Genomic DNA, 18,183 nt, shown 5'->3' with positions numbered 1-18,183 from the left:
ATGAAATTATCCCAGTAATAAATATGGATAAATTGAAATTTAGTAATAATCATTCAGGGATGAGAAAGCTGTTTTTATTTTACAGAGCAGGAAAGAAAACAGTTGTCTTCAACTCAGAAATACAGTGATTATGCAGTAATGTATGAGATTGCAGAATGGTTACTTAATATTTTCCATGATTACATGATGTAAGTAGATGAGATTTTGTGATTGTTGCTGAATTTACCTTTTATGTTTTGTCTACAAGACTATTGAGCTCACCTACTGTAGAATATTCTGTGCTCAGTGTAGAGATAAGAGGTGTGACTAATGAGGAGTGTTGATAATTATTAACATAATAGCAAAAAGCATATATTCTTAAACACATTTGGAAAACCTTAAGATTATTTTTTCTGTCTACCTATATAATCGCTGGTCATATCTCCTATTTTTGAAGTACAGGTCTTTATAGTACTTTCACTCTTTCCATTTACTATTTTCTTTGAAATATAAACTCCATAAAGCAAAGACTGCATTGTGTGTAACTTGTTTAGTGTGCAGAATTTTTGACTACTGATTACTCTTGGTACTGATGTGCTAGTAAGATGATTTGCTGTAGTTCTGTAGGTGCTTTTGAGTCTTCTGAAAAGCCATGAGACTCTTGCTAGGAGAGCAGAATCCGAGTTTGTTTTCCTTTTTTAGTTTTTTCTTTACCCTGCCACTTCTTTAATTGTGCTTTTACATAGTCAGTTCTAAACGAAGATGTATGCCTTTGATACTGACACTCAAAATATGTGATTGCCAAACAGGCTCGTGTAGCTGGACCGTTCTGTCTGCCTGTGAGATGGATTTGCTTTTAAGTGTGTATATTCTTGTCTTAAAAAAGTGCAAAGACTTAGAAACTTGATTCACGAGTGTGCGTAATCATAATTGATGACTTCATCTGTATGGAACTGCTCACAGCCTCATCTGTAACCTCATCTGTAACTTTGCTAATAATCTTTCATGACACTTCGTTTTTGTTCCATGGTGCCTACACAACTGAATCTGACACATCACAATGTGTACTTCGAATGTATTTAGATGATATAACTAACATGGAAAGAAATCTCTAGTTAAAGTAGTTCTAAAATGGTTTATCAGTCACAAAAGCTGGAATGAGGTTGGAATATTCCACATGGTAGGCATGTATGTAACTCTCATGCTATTGGCTGATCTTTTTATCCTCTCTCATTCCACTAATGGGTTCAGAAAACTGCTGCTCTTTAAGTTTTCTTCAAACCACATGGTTCTGTTAATTATGATCGTTCTTAAATGAGAGTATTTTTGGGAACACGAGGATTTGTGTGGTAGAGCATAGTTTTGCAGTCCTTTGTTCATGCAGAAGCTGAGAATATTGGATTGTCTGTAGATGGAAATTACTATGCAGATTGCAGAGCTAATGTTTAAATACACAAGCACTGTTGTCTGTCTGTGTGCACTAGACTAGGCAACAAAAACTATTTCTTCATAGTAATGAAGGTACTCCCTCTTTTGCTTTACTAAAGAAGCATAAAGGAATCATAGGTTTTAAAGATTTTTACCAATAGTATTCTTAAATATTTAAGTTAAAATAGTTCACTTCAGACATTTATGTAGTGATTTTGATTAATCTGCTAGGGGGGAAAAAAGTCTCATCCAGAAGGTCCGTATCTTTCGCTTTTGTCTACACTGTTTTCATCTTTAGTTCTACACAGGCAAATGCCAAGTTCTGAAATAGTGACAAGGTCATTCCTTTTAAATAAGTAATTTCTAAGCCAGAATGGGAAATGGAGGGAGTGTAGCTGGTGACACTAATTTAGATCAGGTCACAAAATATTTTTGTAGGAAAATAAATGAAGAGCAGAGGTCAAACATTTGCCTGTTTTCAATAGTAGTAGACTGTCTACTGTAGCTCTTCAGTCAGTCTTCTCATAAGTAAATATAAACATTGAAGAAGGTGAGTAATTAAAAAACCTGCTATAGATCTTCTGATACATTTCTGTGTGAAGGGATGGATGCTTATAACAGCTGAGTGACTCCCTTGTGGATTATGACATCCATCTACAAAATAAGGTTACCTGCTAGAAAAGGGCACTTTTTTCTTTCTCCATGGATCAGTGGGGAGCTTAGAGTGAGTTAAGTGAACAAATATAGTTGCTGTTGGGGTTGTGTGGTGTTTGTTTTTTTTTTTTTTTTAAACTTCTGACATGTCATAAGCTGAGCACAGATTACAAACCAAACACCAAACCTTGTGCTTTAAAAAATTAAGCCTCTTTACCTCTTGTTTCTTTATTCTAATGGGGGTAGTTTGAAAGATGGTCTGGGACAACCAAAGTTTCTTTAAACATTAACATATTTGTCATTCTAACAGCAATGGCAGTTGAGGGGCAAGTGTGCTTATCTTCTTTCATGGTTGAAAATGACTGAATTCTTCCTTCACTACCAGAGTATTCTTAATTATCTTTCACAGTATACAGCAAGCTTTTAGAAAAATTAACATGGATAGGCTTCCTTAGCAAGTCTTGTCATGTGTTGTAATAGGCATGCATGCAGGAGTTTAATCAGTGTTCCACTTTGTTCTTTTACTGTTTGTTTATAAATGAGTTTACAACTACTTAAAAATACCTGTAAATTAAGTTTTCACTGTAGTCTCTAAGAACCTAATTTTGAAATAGTCAGTGGAGTTTAGGGGTGGGGACAGTATTGGTAAAAATTGAGATCTTAATATCTGCAGTGGGGAATTTGCTTAATATTCTTCATAGGAATGCCAAGGAACAACACAGAAAATGCAGAACAATTGGAAAACAGAAGCCAGTAAGAATTCAAACCTAGATGAAAATAATCTCCAAATTCATGGCTAATGATCAAGTTCTAAAATATTTTCATACAGCTAAATCAGAAGAGATAGTAAGATCAGTACTTACAAAATATTGGCAATTATGATTGAGCTACCTGCTGCCCTGGAACATTGAATAGGGGAAGATCTATATAGCAGAACCACTAAGTTTTCTTCTGTGAGCTGGAGAGGGTATACTAAAATAGTAGTAATTGTTCAACTTTCTAGTAATGACAGTAGATCTGTGATTTCTCTGTGTATGCTGACAGAACTGATCATATACAGCTCAGGGAACAAATAAGTTTTCCCTGGAAAGGTCACCTCAGAAAATGGTAGAAACTTTTTAAAAACTCTGCATTCCATCATTTGCTAAATCTGTATCCTTTTGACCTTCACACACACATATATATACACACATATATCTCTGTGTGTGTATATATATTTAAATGGTAAACTTTATAGCTTTTTGAGGGAGTGCCTTGTATTGTAATGAGGTGATTAGATTTGTTATCTTGTGCACTTGTTAACACATTCTTCTATGGATATTCCAGACTCTTGCACGTTTGAGTGGTTTTAGTAATTGCTGAATAGTAGCTATAGGTGCCAAGTTCAATACAAAATTAGGCCTGACATAAAGAACAGTCACAATTTTTTTATTAGTTTGTACAAACTATTTTAAAAGTTCATTACTATTGGTTTTGAGTAGTTTTCCAGTCCAAATATATAACCTTTTTCAATATTAAAGGGTGCAAAGGAGGAATTACTTTGAGTTGGAACACTAACAGATTAATTATGGTTAGAGGTACCTAGAAGTACATTTGTACCCATGAGGTGCTGGGGAGAAGAAAGTTAGTTGCAAGGAATATTATTAAAACTTCATCCTTACAGTTTTTACCACTGTATCCTATACTTTGTAGAAGATCTGCATGCTCTGTGTTTAACTTGTAAACCTTGAAAAGGAATCAAATATGGTGAGCAGTTAGGTTAATCAGTGTCAGGGAGCCACTGTTAGTAAAATTCATCAAGTGTAATTACTGTCGCTGATGAAGTAGATGGTGTTGCAGCTGGCCTGACTGATCAGGAACTCCAGCAGTGTAGTATCAGACTGGCTTTGAGTTCAGGTCTCATGTGCTTCAAGCAGTCTGCAGTCAAAATGTGAAGGTGTTTGTAATGAGAATGTGAAAACCTAGGAAACTTTTTAATAATGGGATAACAGGCTGGTGGTTAGAATGCTAGGTATAGAAGTGTTAAAGATGTGGTGGGTTTTCTGTAATGTAAGATGTAAATAGGTTGTGTGCAGTCAGACAGCTTTTACAAAGGGAGCCCTGGGTACCACTAGCAGAGGTATGAAACTTGATTTCAATGGGAAGCTTCCTGAAGTTCACTGTTTTCTTATATATACAAATATAAATGCTTCTAATGTTTCTTGTTTTCTTCTCAGCTGGGGGGGTGGAGAATGTCCTTGCTCATAGTCTGTTAAGTTCCATGTCACTTAAATTTAATGTCTTAAATGGTGTGTAGGATGGAAAAAAAAATCACCAGGTCTGTAAAGTTGAACAGTGAATGAAACAAATGATCTGCAGCATCGTGGTATATAACCTATATGCAAGAAGGAGCAGACATGGCGTTCCAGGCATTTTGAACTTTAAGGACTTAAGTCCTCTAGTATATACATTTCTAGGCATCAGTGGTGCTGAATGGGAATTAAAGCATTAGTTAAATCTGTGGCAATGCCATTCATGTTTCATTGCTTGATTGTGAAGCAAGTTATTGTAGGCTTCTTTGGGTTACAGATTAGGTTTACTAGCAGGAAGAATTGTTATCTCATTGGGAGGTAAATGGTCTCTTGACTGTGCCTGTTTGGATTTGGTAAACAATGTGCAACTACTTGTGGACTCATAGGAGAGGTTGTAGCAATGATGAAGCATTGTAATGCAGTGGACTGTTGCTCTTTGGAGCCTTTTTTGCAGGCTGAGCTCAGCACTTCAGAGTATTCTTGTTCAGTTATTTTGGCAGGCTTAGTTCTCCTGTGACTTGAAGACTGCACAATTCTTTGGTAGGAGGTTTTGCTATTTAAAAATACTTTCCTTTTAGTTTATCCATACAGAAGACTAATTGTTTCAATTGGTATTAGGTGTGTGTTAAAGCAAAACATGAGGTTTTTTGGAGGAAAAGGGAGAGATATTTTAAAGAAGGGGTCTTGAAATGGAATTTAAAGTCTGAGACTCCATATTAAGTATATAGAAACATGGCTGTGGTTTTTAGGGGAATTGTTTTTGTTTTGAAGATAGGGCCACTAATTAGGTAAAGCTTCTGACACGCTCTTCAGTGTGACATACTGGTATGTATTTCTGAATTTTCATCTGTATTTGTCTAAAAGTTGAGAAGATTATAGGTCAAGGGGAAAGTGGAAGATAAACTTTGGTATTCTGATGGACTTATTCCACACCTTGGATGCCCAAGTCTTGTCAGATGGTCTGTACAGCCAACACCAGAGCTGTTTGAGGACTTCTCTGAGGCATTATGATAAAGTGTTCAAAGTATGATACTTTAGAATATCAGAAAGCAGTTAAGTTAATGCATCTAACGATGCATGGAGATGGACGGGTGAGCTCATTCATGACAGATGACCTCGGAATTAGAGGGAACACATCACAATTCTCTGCGTTCTTTTATTATCTCCCAAAGAGAGTGTGACCTGAGGTGTTGGGGACTCTTGAGTTGTTGGGCAGGGAGACAACAGCAAGAGGCGGGAGAGGACACTGGAAGGACCGTTTGGGACTGTAGGCTACCCCAGTTAAAAGACACCATGGGAGTATGTGACAGGAAGCGGAGATGTTGGGCATGACCTGCCTCATCCCCAGTTCGAAACAGCCGTGAATGGGAGCATCAAAAAGTAAGCATGCTATGCCACAACCACCCAACTGCAAGGTGCATTATGCAGCAGTTGTCCTTTATACAAACGCTTTATAGTTGAGATAAGTAATACTTAATGCTTGGGTGCCTCTATTACATACTTCAGCAGCTTCTTTTCTACTTGACATGGCTTGAAACAACTCTAATAAGTTACACTTATTGTGTGTAATGTGCTTTATTATTATGGTTGCTTTTCAAATCGTGCTCTCCTACCCCAAGCCTCTCAGTTACATAATACATATATGAATGCTTTTATATTATGCATACCAGTTTTTATAGTCTTTAAGCTACATCACTGATGTTATAGTAACTTGATTCTGGTTAAGTCAGAGTGTGTGGGGGGGAAGTATTTCTTGAACTGTGTACTTTAGAGATTCCAGTTTACCTTTGACTTACGAATTTGATTTTGAAAAAGGTTTTCAAAATCTGGATTCTAGACTGAAAGGAAAGTTTGAATGCTGTCCTGCAGCACAGATACATGTGGTGTTTTTCTAAAAATAAACTGGTTGTCCCGCAATACCTAATAATGCCACCTTTGTGTAACTAACAGTTATAAAGCCTATTGTTTCTTCCTGTAGAAATCATGTACTTTTGGGATAGTTCATGATGATTAAGTATTATATTGTCTCTACACTTGTGCCTGTTGAAATCTATTGGGAATGTTTCCATGTGATATTGCTTTAATTTTTAACAACTCTCCTATGGCTTCCTGGATTTTAACAGTTTGATTTTCCTATGGTGTATTTATCTGCATAGATATTTTTATAATACTAGGCTACTGTCTTCATCTTTTGAATTTTTTTTATACTCAAATAAATACTATAGTATTTTCTGTATTTTTTGTTAGTATTTACTGATTTCTCTTAGTTTTCTAAGAGAAGCATGGAAACGGAAAAAAAAAAGCAAAAGCTTCCTTTTTAATCTGATATAGTAAACTGGTTAAACATGTTCTTAGGATCTTCACTGCAGTTGACATGCTTAATTCACAAATGGAGCTATATCTCCCTCTTTTGGAAAATCAAGGCATGACTTCATGACTTGGCTTTGAAGATAGGCTTTTCCTTCTTTCTTATCTTGATTTTTTTTTTTAAATTTATTTTCTTTCCCCAGGGGAGAAGTGAAGGGGAAAAAAGGGGGAATTGTGAGCAAATATTTAATATCCCTAATAAGTATAGAGTCTAATAGCTGATGTGATGATATATTTACAGAAAAATAATCTGCACAGCAAATAGACCCTTCTCCCAATGGCTTCTGAACCACACAGATTCCTCTGCAGAACTTTGTTAAATGTATAAATGACTTGACAAGTATTACTATGTATCCGATAGCTAAGGAGTATTTTTTTCAATATTTGATTTAAATGCTTGTCTCTTTAGCAGATTTCTTTGCCAGAAAATGGCTTGGGGGAAAAAAAAAGAACAGACAGCTTTGTCTTGACTGACTTAATTTTGACAGTAATCTTAAATTGATGAGGGCAAAAAAAAGTTGGAGAAAGGGAGATTTGGAGTAACATGATTAGAGTGTTCTCTTACTACTTCTTTCCAGTGTAACCGATCTGCAGTTTAGGAAGGAGAACAGCCTGGCAGAAAGCAACACACTGTCTATTCTTTCCAGAAATGTCTTTTCAAGCTTTATACTCAATTCGCTTGTTAAGAAATAACTTCAGTGACTGCAAGTACCTTGGCAGATACGCTTGATTTCTTGGTTATTTGGTGCAGTAGGAATAGAGTATGGTAAAGTTTTTCAGTGGAAGGTGAGTTCTGGAAAGATTTCCTGTTTTCCATGCCTCTTCCTTCACCGATCTTGGGTGGAGGGTCCATTTGGGAAGGTGTTCCTGGCTAGGGGAAGCTGAAGTGTTGAACAACTTCTGATCCCTTTTCCTCCTTGCTGCCTTTCCTTTGCTTTGTTAGGCTGGGCTGTGCAGTAGCAAGAAGAGTAAGGCACTAGTGACGAACCTGTGTTCACTTCTTCATTCCTTGCCTTCTATTTCTGAGGCTATTAAAGAAGGAAATGTTTTTTTCTGGTCTCTAAAATCTGTCAGGTTGAATGAGAATTCCAGAATAAAGCCCGTAACAGTGCTGTTCTATCCCAAACTTCTGTCAGGCTTTTGTATTTTTATGTAAATCTTCTTTAAAGCAAACTGTCAGGCAAGGTACTCTGAATTCTGGTCCTGGGTTCTGCAGCAGATTGCATTACCTTACCGGAAAGCGTTCTACTGTGGACCCAAGATACAAATGTATAAAAACATCGCCTCTAGATTCTGGTGCTTTTCTTAAAGCCAGTATGACCTGTAGAAAGAGAATGGTAGTAGTTGCCCTGTGGTTTCTTCTGTGTATGTGGGGAAGGCAGGGGTGGTGATGTGGTTTTTGTTTACTTCTGTAAATGGGCTCAATTTACATCATCCACTGGCAAAAGATCATCAGAACGGTGTGTTCCATTCTGGGTGCTAAACACAGGATTGGATATGCTTTGTGGAAGAAAAATATGCAGCTAAGGTGTACAGGCAAAGTATATTTTTAGTATATTATACTAAAAATTATGTTAGTGTACAAGCAGTTGTTTTCCTTCCCCATGCACTCTTAGAACAACTGAGGGTGGGAAATACCTTGATGTTTGATTTCTAATAAATTTCATGTGGTGGAAAAACCTGGTGACATTATTGCAGCATCTAACATAAACTTCCTAGAGAGTCTTTAAGACCTAATCCTGTCATGCTCTTAGGCTTTGGGTTGAACTTACTTTCAAATGAGGTGCATGTTATTGAGATGAGGTGGTGTTTCCATCTGTGTTCTTGTGGCTTTTACATTTGGATAATCTTGTCTCGGAAATGAATAAATATGAAGCTAATGAAATACTATAAGTTGTAAAATATTGAAATAATAGCTTAACAACTCCCTGACATTTCCATATTTATATTAAAGCTAGTCCACTCTCTCATTATGTTAGCTATTGTTGGTTTGATGGCCAATTTAATTTCATCGTTGTATTAAAAGCCACATATACCAACAATCATTCCAAGTGCTTTCAAGCTATTAAAGTAATGAAATAATAATACAGTGTTTCAGAGCAGTTTATTGGCTTGCATATATTCATCAGTTATCTAGTTATCGTCGCCTCGTTTTCCTCTCCCCAACTCGAGTATAAATGACAAACCACTAGATAACAAATTTCCTGAACTGCAAAAATATCAGTCTTAATTCTTTATTCTTTAAAAAAAAATAGGGGAGCAGATGCTGGTTTTAGATGAAAATAAATATCTGTTAAAATAAGGAATTATCAAGACAGCATGGCTCATTTTTATTTCTAATGTTTGACCCTGTATCATCATCAGTGGAAACAGAGGCAGACGACTTACGGAAACACATCATAATTGAATACAACGTTCACTCATGGAATTAAAGTCTGCTTTAGATGCAGCAACTGAAAGCTAAATGAGTGGATGCTGGGCAGAGAAATTGTCTGATCTTGTATGTAACTGTCACTTGAATTATTCTCCCACACCATTCTGAAGATCTGGAACACTGGAAGATGAGGTAGCAGAATGAAGCTGATGTGAAGAGAAGATGAAGGTAGGCAAACAAGAAAAGAAAGAAGAGGGATATTCATAAACATACAAATTTTAAATGTGGTGTTTTGTGGCCTGATACTGCACAGTTTCATCTGTCGTAACAATAGCACAACCCCATTAAGCTCCATTTTACACACGGGTTTACATTTTATCTAAATTTGTATTTGTGACTAAACTTTTGAAGTTGAGACTTGCAAAACTGTCAGACATTTTATTGATAATTTAAGAAAAAATGTGTGGGTTCTGTTCGTAAAAAGCCAACAAATTTCACTGAGTCACAATAGGTTGGAAGCTGCCTGAACGTAAGCGCCGAGTTTTCCTTTAAATGCCCTGAGACATCCAGAAGGGCTTGGCAGGTGTGCTGTAGGTGATATGGAAGACCCATGCTATTTAGGAAAGGAAGAATAGTGGGGTACCCAAGAGTCTTAAAAATTTTCAACGTCTCTGAAAATTAAGGCCCCTGAATCTCACTTGTCCTGCATTGGAAGCACCATTAAATTAAATGAAACGTGTTTCAGCTTCTGAATTGCTCCAATGTGTTATTGCCTTTTCTGTATGACACTAGACTGCCCTCAGAGTGATGGTTTCTCCCTAACTGTAATAAACTGTTTTTGGGAGTTTTAAACATCATCAAAACAGACCCATAAACACTGTACTTAGTTTTATCAAATGGGGAGTAAGCTGCAGGATAAATTCCCTATACTCTAGGGAGACAGACATGGAACACATTGTCACTTTGATACTAATGTTCTTGTGAGACTTAGGTCCTGCTTTGTCTTCCAGCAGTCCAGCATTTTGAAAATTGGAATGCAACTTTGCACACCAGTTTTTACTTACCTTCAAAGCCAGCCGTTGTTGGCTATATGTTTGCTCTTACTACGTTTCAGTTTTTCTAGTGACTTTTATTCAGATCTGAAAGTTCTCACTTCAAAATTATTCACTTCAGCAGCATTGACACCTTAAACCTCAGGTTACCAGGATGTCTTTTCACTACCTTGGGTGTACTCATCTATGAAATTTGCTGCACTAATTACAGCAGTTTCAAATGCTAAACTTCAGGTGTGCTGAGCATTTTAGACAGAAATGTTGAAAATACACCCAACATCCCTATAATGGAAAATGCAAACAAAACACACATTTCTAACCTTTACATACAAAAGATGAGCAGCTTAGGTTAAGCTCTTCACTTTTTGTTGTTTTATAGTTGTGCTTATATGAATTGTATCTCTCTGCGCTGTCCATTTTTAGAGTAAATTGACTGTTTAATGTCAAATTTTGAAGGACGTTTTCGTTCTGTCTTTGACACTTGTTTATTTGTGTAAGAGCACTTATTTACATGTGTTTATACTGATATTTCACTTGGAAGCCAGAATCATGTGACATTCAAAGGTCATAAAGGTTTTTGAGTTTTTAGATATTATTGTGTGAATGTATTTACCACTAGTGTTAATGTAGGAAAATTCTGCATGACTAACTTTGAATTGTCCAGAATCTTGTGTTAGAAATTTCCAATGTGTAAGCCAACTTGGAAACTATGGGGAAGAAAGTCTTTTTTAGACTTTTTAGTACAGAGCTCTAAACAGGTTAGCTGTTGTAAGAGACTTCCTCCTCTCCACAAACAAAAGAAAATGGCATATTGTCCATGTATTATGCAGTTTGACAGTAACATAGTACTCCATCTTATGTTTCAGAAAAAGAGATGTTAAATGTAGATAGTGACAAGTTCTCTTCATCTCTTTTTTTTGTCTTTGTTTGCTTTTCTGTCCTTCTAAATTTGGGCAGTGTAAATGTAACTCTCCTGATATGTAGATTTCTTTCTTTTTAACTTAGTTTTGTTTATTTAGTAACAGTTTAAACACACAAACAGAGGAGGAAGTGTTATTTTGCCTAGGAAACTTGGATTTTCTTTTCCCTCCTGCGCTTGTCCTCTTGCTGGAGTGTTCTGTAGTGACCAGCTTTGCTGCTTCTCCCTGACAATTTTACATAGTTCATATTGGTGAGCGTTTTAAAGGTGACTTAAATCATAAAGCTGAAGAAAGCCAAGGATAAGCCATAATGCGGGTACATAACTGTAATATGAAAATGGATTAATGACAAAGGGTTGTTTTTTATTTTATGTATGTTCTTTAGAGAAGATTGAGTTAATTAGAAAATGTAAACTCAGCTATAAAATGTTGATGAACTAAGTGGTGGCTAGCTTAGGTTATGAATCATAACTTTTAAGAATTAGCTTGAAATGAGTGTTAAAAAAAACAACAACAAAAAAACTCACCCAAAACCAAATTTTCAAGCAAACGTACAGTATTTGCTAAATAGACTCATAGGTACTTTGTTAAAAGGGCTATGTAATCACTATATCCAGTATTCTTTATCCATATATAACCTGTAGCAGCAGGTGCAGAATATATGTGGCAGCTACTTTTTATAGCTGAATACTGCGGAGAATGGACCACAAGTAATAGTTTGGGGTGAGTGGAGCAAGAGTTGTTTATCTGTCTTTCAGTTTTATGTTTGTGCTTTGTATTATTACTTCTTTTATTACAACTTTTATTTATGTGTAATTAACTGCTTCAAGAAATGCAAAAGCAAATATGGGAATGAAAGCTGTTGGATGGTTTCCATTAGAGTTGTTATTGTCACTCTTGGGCTCACTTGCTATTTGTTTTGGGGTGCCATTCAACTTTTTGAAGGTTGTGGGTTTTTTTTTTTTGCTCATGCCTCAACTAAGCATGATGGTGTGGGAGTTCTGTCTCAAGGAACTTTAGAAAATATTACCTGAAGTCTTTCTACTTGTAACTTAATCAACTTCCTACAATATCAGGAGAGAGGAATAAGAAGTTGATCGAGTATAGAGCTTGGTAATTAAGGAAAGGAAAGATTCAGTAAATGAGATTCACATAAAATTAAGACAAGAGTTAAGCAAGCATAGAAAATAAGAACTGAAATTTTTAGGGATCACTTGACAGGGGTCTAAGGAAACCGTGTTGATTATGCTCTTGTAAATGGGAGAAGAACAGGATTTGTCTTTACCAGCCTCAGGGTCGTAATGATTCCTTTTCTGGGTTAGGTATGTTCCTCTGGAGTACGCTTTCTCTGTGCACAGCTCATGATGTTCAAAAATGACAGCAACACGTGAGCAAAACTGAGGTTTCTACTGTCATGGTGAGGTTCAACCAGATACAACCATGGCTGGATATATTTGGAAAATATTCCTTAAGAAGACCTACGCTGTAAAGAAGGCAACAAATAATTTTCCCTAATACTTGTTTAAAATAAGTGCTCTCCCCACTTTTTTAGAGATTTTCTGACATTTGCATGGTTAAATTGTATGACTTCTGTTGTTGGTTAAATGTATCGTTTTCTTTAGAACATGAAAGGTTTCTTATATCTTTGCATAGTAAAACTGAAAGTTAAGTTCTAAAATAAAAAGGAAAACCAAAAATTTAGATTGTGAACCTTAAAATAGAGCAGACTCTTAAGTCTAAGTGTGTAAACCCAGGCCTTGCAGAAAATGGTAGATTAGCACCACAGATTGTAGATTGGCTCTACACTGTTACTATCTCAATTATGACAAATACGTGTATGCCTCTGCTTCTCAGAAGTTTTATTTGTAGCTGTTAGAATTCTGGCTGTGAAAGTCGGTAGGAACTTGTATAAGTTCCTATAAAAGTCTCTCAGTTCCTGGAAAGTCTAACCAATAAACTTGACCTGATAAATGCTTTGAATAAAATCAAAACTAGTACTTAAATGGCTTCTGAAAAACTGGTAGATCAAGTGCACTGATGCATTGGAAATGAGGGAAAAGATGGTCAATTTAAATTGAGTGACTATGGAACAACAAAAGTTCTTATGTGAATTCAGAAGGATGGGATGCAGAGATATGGTTAATTAACACATGCAGCATAACTGTAGAAGTGTGGGTCAAAAAAAAAAGTGAAGTAACTGTTTGCCCATTTAAATACATTTCTAATCTCTGTTTTTAAGTGTTTTTCATTGCTTAATGGATTAAATTAAAGAGTATGCATGACTGGTTTTAGTATTTCATAATAAATAAACTTTTTCTCCTTCCAGTATCATCTTTGGGTTAAACCAGTACTAAATCTAATTAAATAATGTTCTGAATTTAGATTAATTACCTCATATTTCTTAAAATAAAATGCGCCCACCCCTCATAAGCCTGTATAGTATAAATTACACCAGAATATTAGAGAAAGGAATGCTGACACAAGTAGCTAGGTATGGTGGTTATATGCAGTAATTATCTTCTTTCTGTGAAAAATTGGGACAAATTAATAAAACAAGTAATAGCATCATCAGAAGCGTGATATCAGAAAGAGGATATAATTTTTATTATTTTAAGGGTAACTTGCAAATTGTCAATGCTGTCAGCCAGGAGGATCTTCATAGTGTTGGTATAATTTGCAGAAATATCCTTTTGGCAAGCTTTGCTAGCACAGTTGACAGAGGAAATTTTCCATGCAACTGTACAGTGTTTTCAATAACTTTTTCTCAGCTTTTTCTGATTAGGTCATTAGTCTCAATTACTCCTTACAAAACTTGTTTTGAATTGTCAGAGTTATGATTGCTGTGTCTCTCAGTGTGTATTATTATACTTCCTTGCTTTATCAGCTTCCATTAACCTACTGGGTATAGGTATTTTCATCTTACTTTCTCCTGTGGTTAGGTTAAGGATACAGATAATCTTTCAAAATAATTAGACACTTGCCACAGGTGAAAAGGCAATTCTTTGATAATTGTCTTCTTCCAAACTACTTGTTGGGAATTGAGAGCAAAGAAAAGTAACTTTTGTAATAAAAAAGAAAGCGGGGGGGGGGGGGCTCAAACCCTTCCCCCCATCCCTCTTTTCATTTGAGGCTTCTTATTATGTTCATAGCTTTCCTTACAAAAATAAAAAGCTCCCCAAAACCAACAGCCAAACCAAGAAAGCAACCATCAACTTCTTAACAAAAGCAGAATGAAGAATTTCAGGACTTCACTTGCTTGTACATTTCTGGGTTCTAAATTTGCAAACCTTCTGTATTATTGTTTTAATGGCAGCCAAAATACCAAGCAAAACCAGTGTGGTTTCTCCTGCACTGAGGAAGGGGGGAGGTGGAGTGAGGTGAGAGAGATGGAGCAGGGTTCTTTCTGCATCTCAAGAAGAAAGGCCTGACAAGAATTGGCTTCATAGGATAACTGCTTTAATTAGACAGAATAAGAGGAGGAATACTGATAGTGAGCAAGTCATCTTCAAATCCTGGGCACCCTGCATTAGCGTGGCATCAGACAGTGCCCTGGTAGATTTTCCCATGGCATGCTGTGTGGTGCAGATCCTGCCCTTGGAGAGAAGCTTTCCCTTTTGGTCATTCAAGCTAGTATATAATTTCATTACGAGAAAACAACTCTATTCCTCAAGCATGTCCTCATGAGAATTTCTTGTTGCGCTTTTCGACAAAGACAAGGCCGTGCGGGTGGTATAGTTGCCAGTACCAAGGGGGAGCTGCCTGAAGGCCCTTCCATATGCTGAGATGGCTGAGGTTGTTCTGTTCTGCAGCTAAGGTACATGTGCAGCACAGCACGGACCTGTTGTCCTGAGCTCCTAAACATGCAACACTCTCCCAGTCAGCAATACTACCTTCCACCCCTTGATTCTCATATCCTTTCCCAAGTTATAAGTTACAGATTACATTAATTACTCAATAGAGCAGAGATGGCATGTTCAAGATCACCGACTCCTCAAATACAATGTCTTCTGCAAGGTCCTGGTACAACATTATCCTAGTAATTATTTCAATTTTGCTTTTGTTGTGTAAAATCATAATACTCCAAAAGAGTTCCTAGGTTTCTTGTGTTTCATCGCTCTTCCTGGAGAAGTTCTATGAGCTGTTTGAAGGAAATGAAAAGAATGGTCCTCTTTAGTCTCTCGTTATAAACTAGAGGAAACCAAATATGGAAAGTAAAACAGATGATAATACTTTATTTTTTCATTAGAATGATGAAGGAATCCAGAGAAACTGAAAGGCAGCAGAAGAAACCCAGCAATTTAAATTTTACTCTTCCCTCTACTCTTCCCTTTTCTTGACCTGAAAGTTGTCCTGTGCTGCTTGTGTTCATCTGTGGTTCTGGTCTGTATGATATTGGTCAGGACTCACAAAGCATAGAAGAGAAGAGGGAATTAAGATATTAAAATTGGCTTACTAGATTTTTTTTTTTCTGCGTAAACAAATCACAGTTCTCATCTTGATGGCATTATACTGTGTATCTGTTATAAATTTATAAGAATGTGGTGAGGAAATAGCAATGACAAGGAAAATTAGGGAAGCTAACAGTAATCCATTTGGGGAAGGCTCTTTCTCTCATTACTTTTATGAAGCTTACATATATATCCTCACTCTTGAGCTCTTGCTTGTGAACATCACTCCTGTGTCTGACAAGCCTGCTTTGCTATCCCTTTGCAAATCATCTCTGTGAACAGGGTTATTCTTCCTTGTCTTGACTTGCATTATATATTTGAGTGTTCCTTAAATTAAATTTCTGTGTAGTGTACTATTTCATTTTCCACTATGGTTTACACAGAAGGTGTTCTATGAATTATATGTGACTGCATGCATATGTTGTGGTTATTTTATAGGTGGTGATTCGTGCTCAAAATGGCGAACTCCTGTATCGTATTTCACCTTGGGCAAGATACGTAGTCCGTGATGAAGACAAAGTAAATTATGATTGGGTACACTGGAATCCACCACAGTCGTATATAGTAAGGCTTAAATATTATTTTCAAAAGACGTATAATACCATGTATTGTGTCATCTTTGTATCCCTGCTTGGAAGAAAAAAAAACAAAACAGTTGTTCCACAAAAAGAGTAGTGAACTAAAGTAGCTACCTGAGAAGTGAAGGGTTTGCTTAAAAAATAAAAACCCATCTTTCTATTATCTTTTATTTTCAAACAAGCTTTGTGATAGTTCAGAAGAACTTTATAGTACAATGGCTGCTATAAGTTTGTACACTTCAGTGTAATTTAAAAAGGGTATAAGAGAAGTATTGAATCATGGCTGTCTAGTTTCTTGTTCATGAAGAATGTTAATTTGAAATAGACATTTGCTTTAACAGTTTAGAATGCTTAATTACTTCTGAAATGTTTGTGCTCTTAGAGGGAAAAAAACCAAACTGTAAATTGTTTTTCACCTTGTGCAAATTATGTGATTGTGACAACACTTCCAAGCTGTTGTATCCTAATGACAACTGTTTTCTTCCTTACAGCACAAGCATCCTTCCCCCAGGAGATTAAAAAGCCTAAGAATCTATGAATCTCATGTGGGGATTGCTTCCCCAGAAGGGAAGGTAGCTTCTTATAAAAATTTCACATACAACGTACTACCTAGAATAAAGGATCTTGGTAAGTAATAACAGAGATACTTGCATAGATAAAATTTTTATGTAGCTGTGCTCTTATTGGAAAAGATAATTATATCAAGTGTCTATAGGTTTTCTGCATTTTCAGATTACATGGACTATAAAAATAGATTCTTAGGGCAGCAAAAATTATAAACAAGTGAAATCTATGGAGAAGAAACAAAGACTGAAATAGGATATGTGAATCAAAATTCATTCCACAGATAAAGTATAATGTGGTTGCAAAAGCCTAGATAAATATTGCAGGGCAGTTTGCTTTTGGCATGGTTTGCTTTCAACTTGAAAAAGGACCTGTTTTTGTGAGACAGTCTTCAGAAAATACTGTGTTCTTAATTGGTTCTACTAATATAAATCTTGATTCTAAGGAGAGATAAAGAAATATCTGGATAGAAAGGATTGTCCTTTCTGTTTGCCAGAATAAGTGCACTAAATTTTTTTATCCCTGAACAGTTGCTGTGAGGTATCAGAATATGGAAACTTTAAATGTGAGAAATCCTCTTTTAGAAAAGAACTCCTAGTATATTGTAGGAGGTGTATGGAACGGCTGGCGTGATTATCTCAGGAAGCATAGCAAAACTGTTCACCTCAATTTCTATTTGATGATTATTTTTTCCTGTGGTGTCTTTGCACTGTTTCTATAATGGACAATATTAGAACTTCCTAGCTTTTACTGCCTTGTGATGAAATATGTTTTGTTACACTCAACTGTAAGACAATCATGACATCCATGGCTGAGGCATCTGTGGATGATGGCTGTGCTTATGTGTTCTTGGGTATTTTTTTTTTCTTCCCCAATTTATCAGAGTGCCTGAAGAAGACATAAGTTTTTCTTGTAGGTTTACTTGGTGGGTCAGTGTTTCACAGAATGTGGCTTTTGCCTTTCAGTGAAGTTGAGCTTGCAGGAGACATGAGGGAGTTTGCATATCTGGAGGCCCTCAACAAAAAGTAAATTTGGATTCCACATTGTGTATCTGACTCTTTCCTTACTGCCAAAGAATTTCAGTCATTCCAGGAGGTCAATATGTTTAACAGAATTAAGCTTTCTGCCGTACCTACAGATATTTTATTTGGGGAAGAAAAATGTCATGAAGAGGCTGATACAGCACAAAATAAAAGCAATATCAAATTTAGTTAGGGTATACAGTAATGATAGATAATATTTGTTCCTATTGACATTAAGTAAATACTGTGGGAATTAAGTCTTTTTTTAAAATGTATTTTTAAGGGCGCTTAGTTTCAGTTTTGAAATGTCTTACTTGTTAGGACAAGCTTAAAGACATCAATATTTAAGAATGCTAAGATATTAATAGTTTGCAGAAATATGTGCATGACAAATAGGAAAATAAATAGCAAGCAAATCAAATTAGATTAATTTGATGCTGTGTTGCTGCTTATTTATAAAAATGCTGTAAATAAGAATAAGTGCAATGAGCCTGAATTATAAACCA

General features: G+C 36.1%; 1 protein-coding gene across 1 annotated transcript in view; it reads left to right on the top strand.

Moving 5' to 3' along the window:
• Window positions 1–18,183, top strand: part of GBE1 (1,4-alpha-glucan branching enzyme 1) — a 165,147-nt gene that overhangs the window by 46,775 nt on the left and 100,189 nt on the right. The window contains exons 4-5 of the mRNA XM_082304470.1: window positions 15,952–16,077; window positions 16,583–16,718. Coding sequence (XP_082160596.1) covers window positions 15,952–16,077; window positions 16,583–16,718 — 262 coding nt within the window. The remainder of the gene's footprint in view (window positions 1–15,951; window positions 16,078–16,582; window positions 16,719–18,183) is intronic.

Source organism: Platalea leucorodia (assembly GCF_965183815.1).
Source record: "Platalea leucorodia genome assembly, chromosome: 2".
In the NCBI taxonomy this organism is placed as follows: Eukaryota; Metazoa; Chordata; class Aves; order Pelecaniformes; family Threskiornithidae; genus Platalea; species Platalea leucorodia.
The sequence above is the reverse complement of the archived record's forward strand: the minus strand, read 5'-3'. Positions and strand labels throughout refer to the sequence as shown.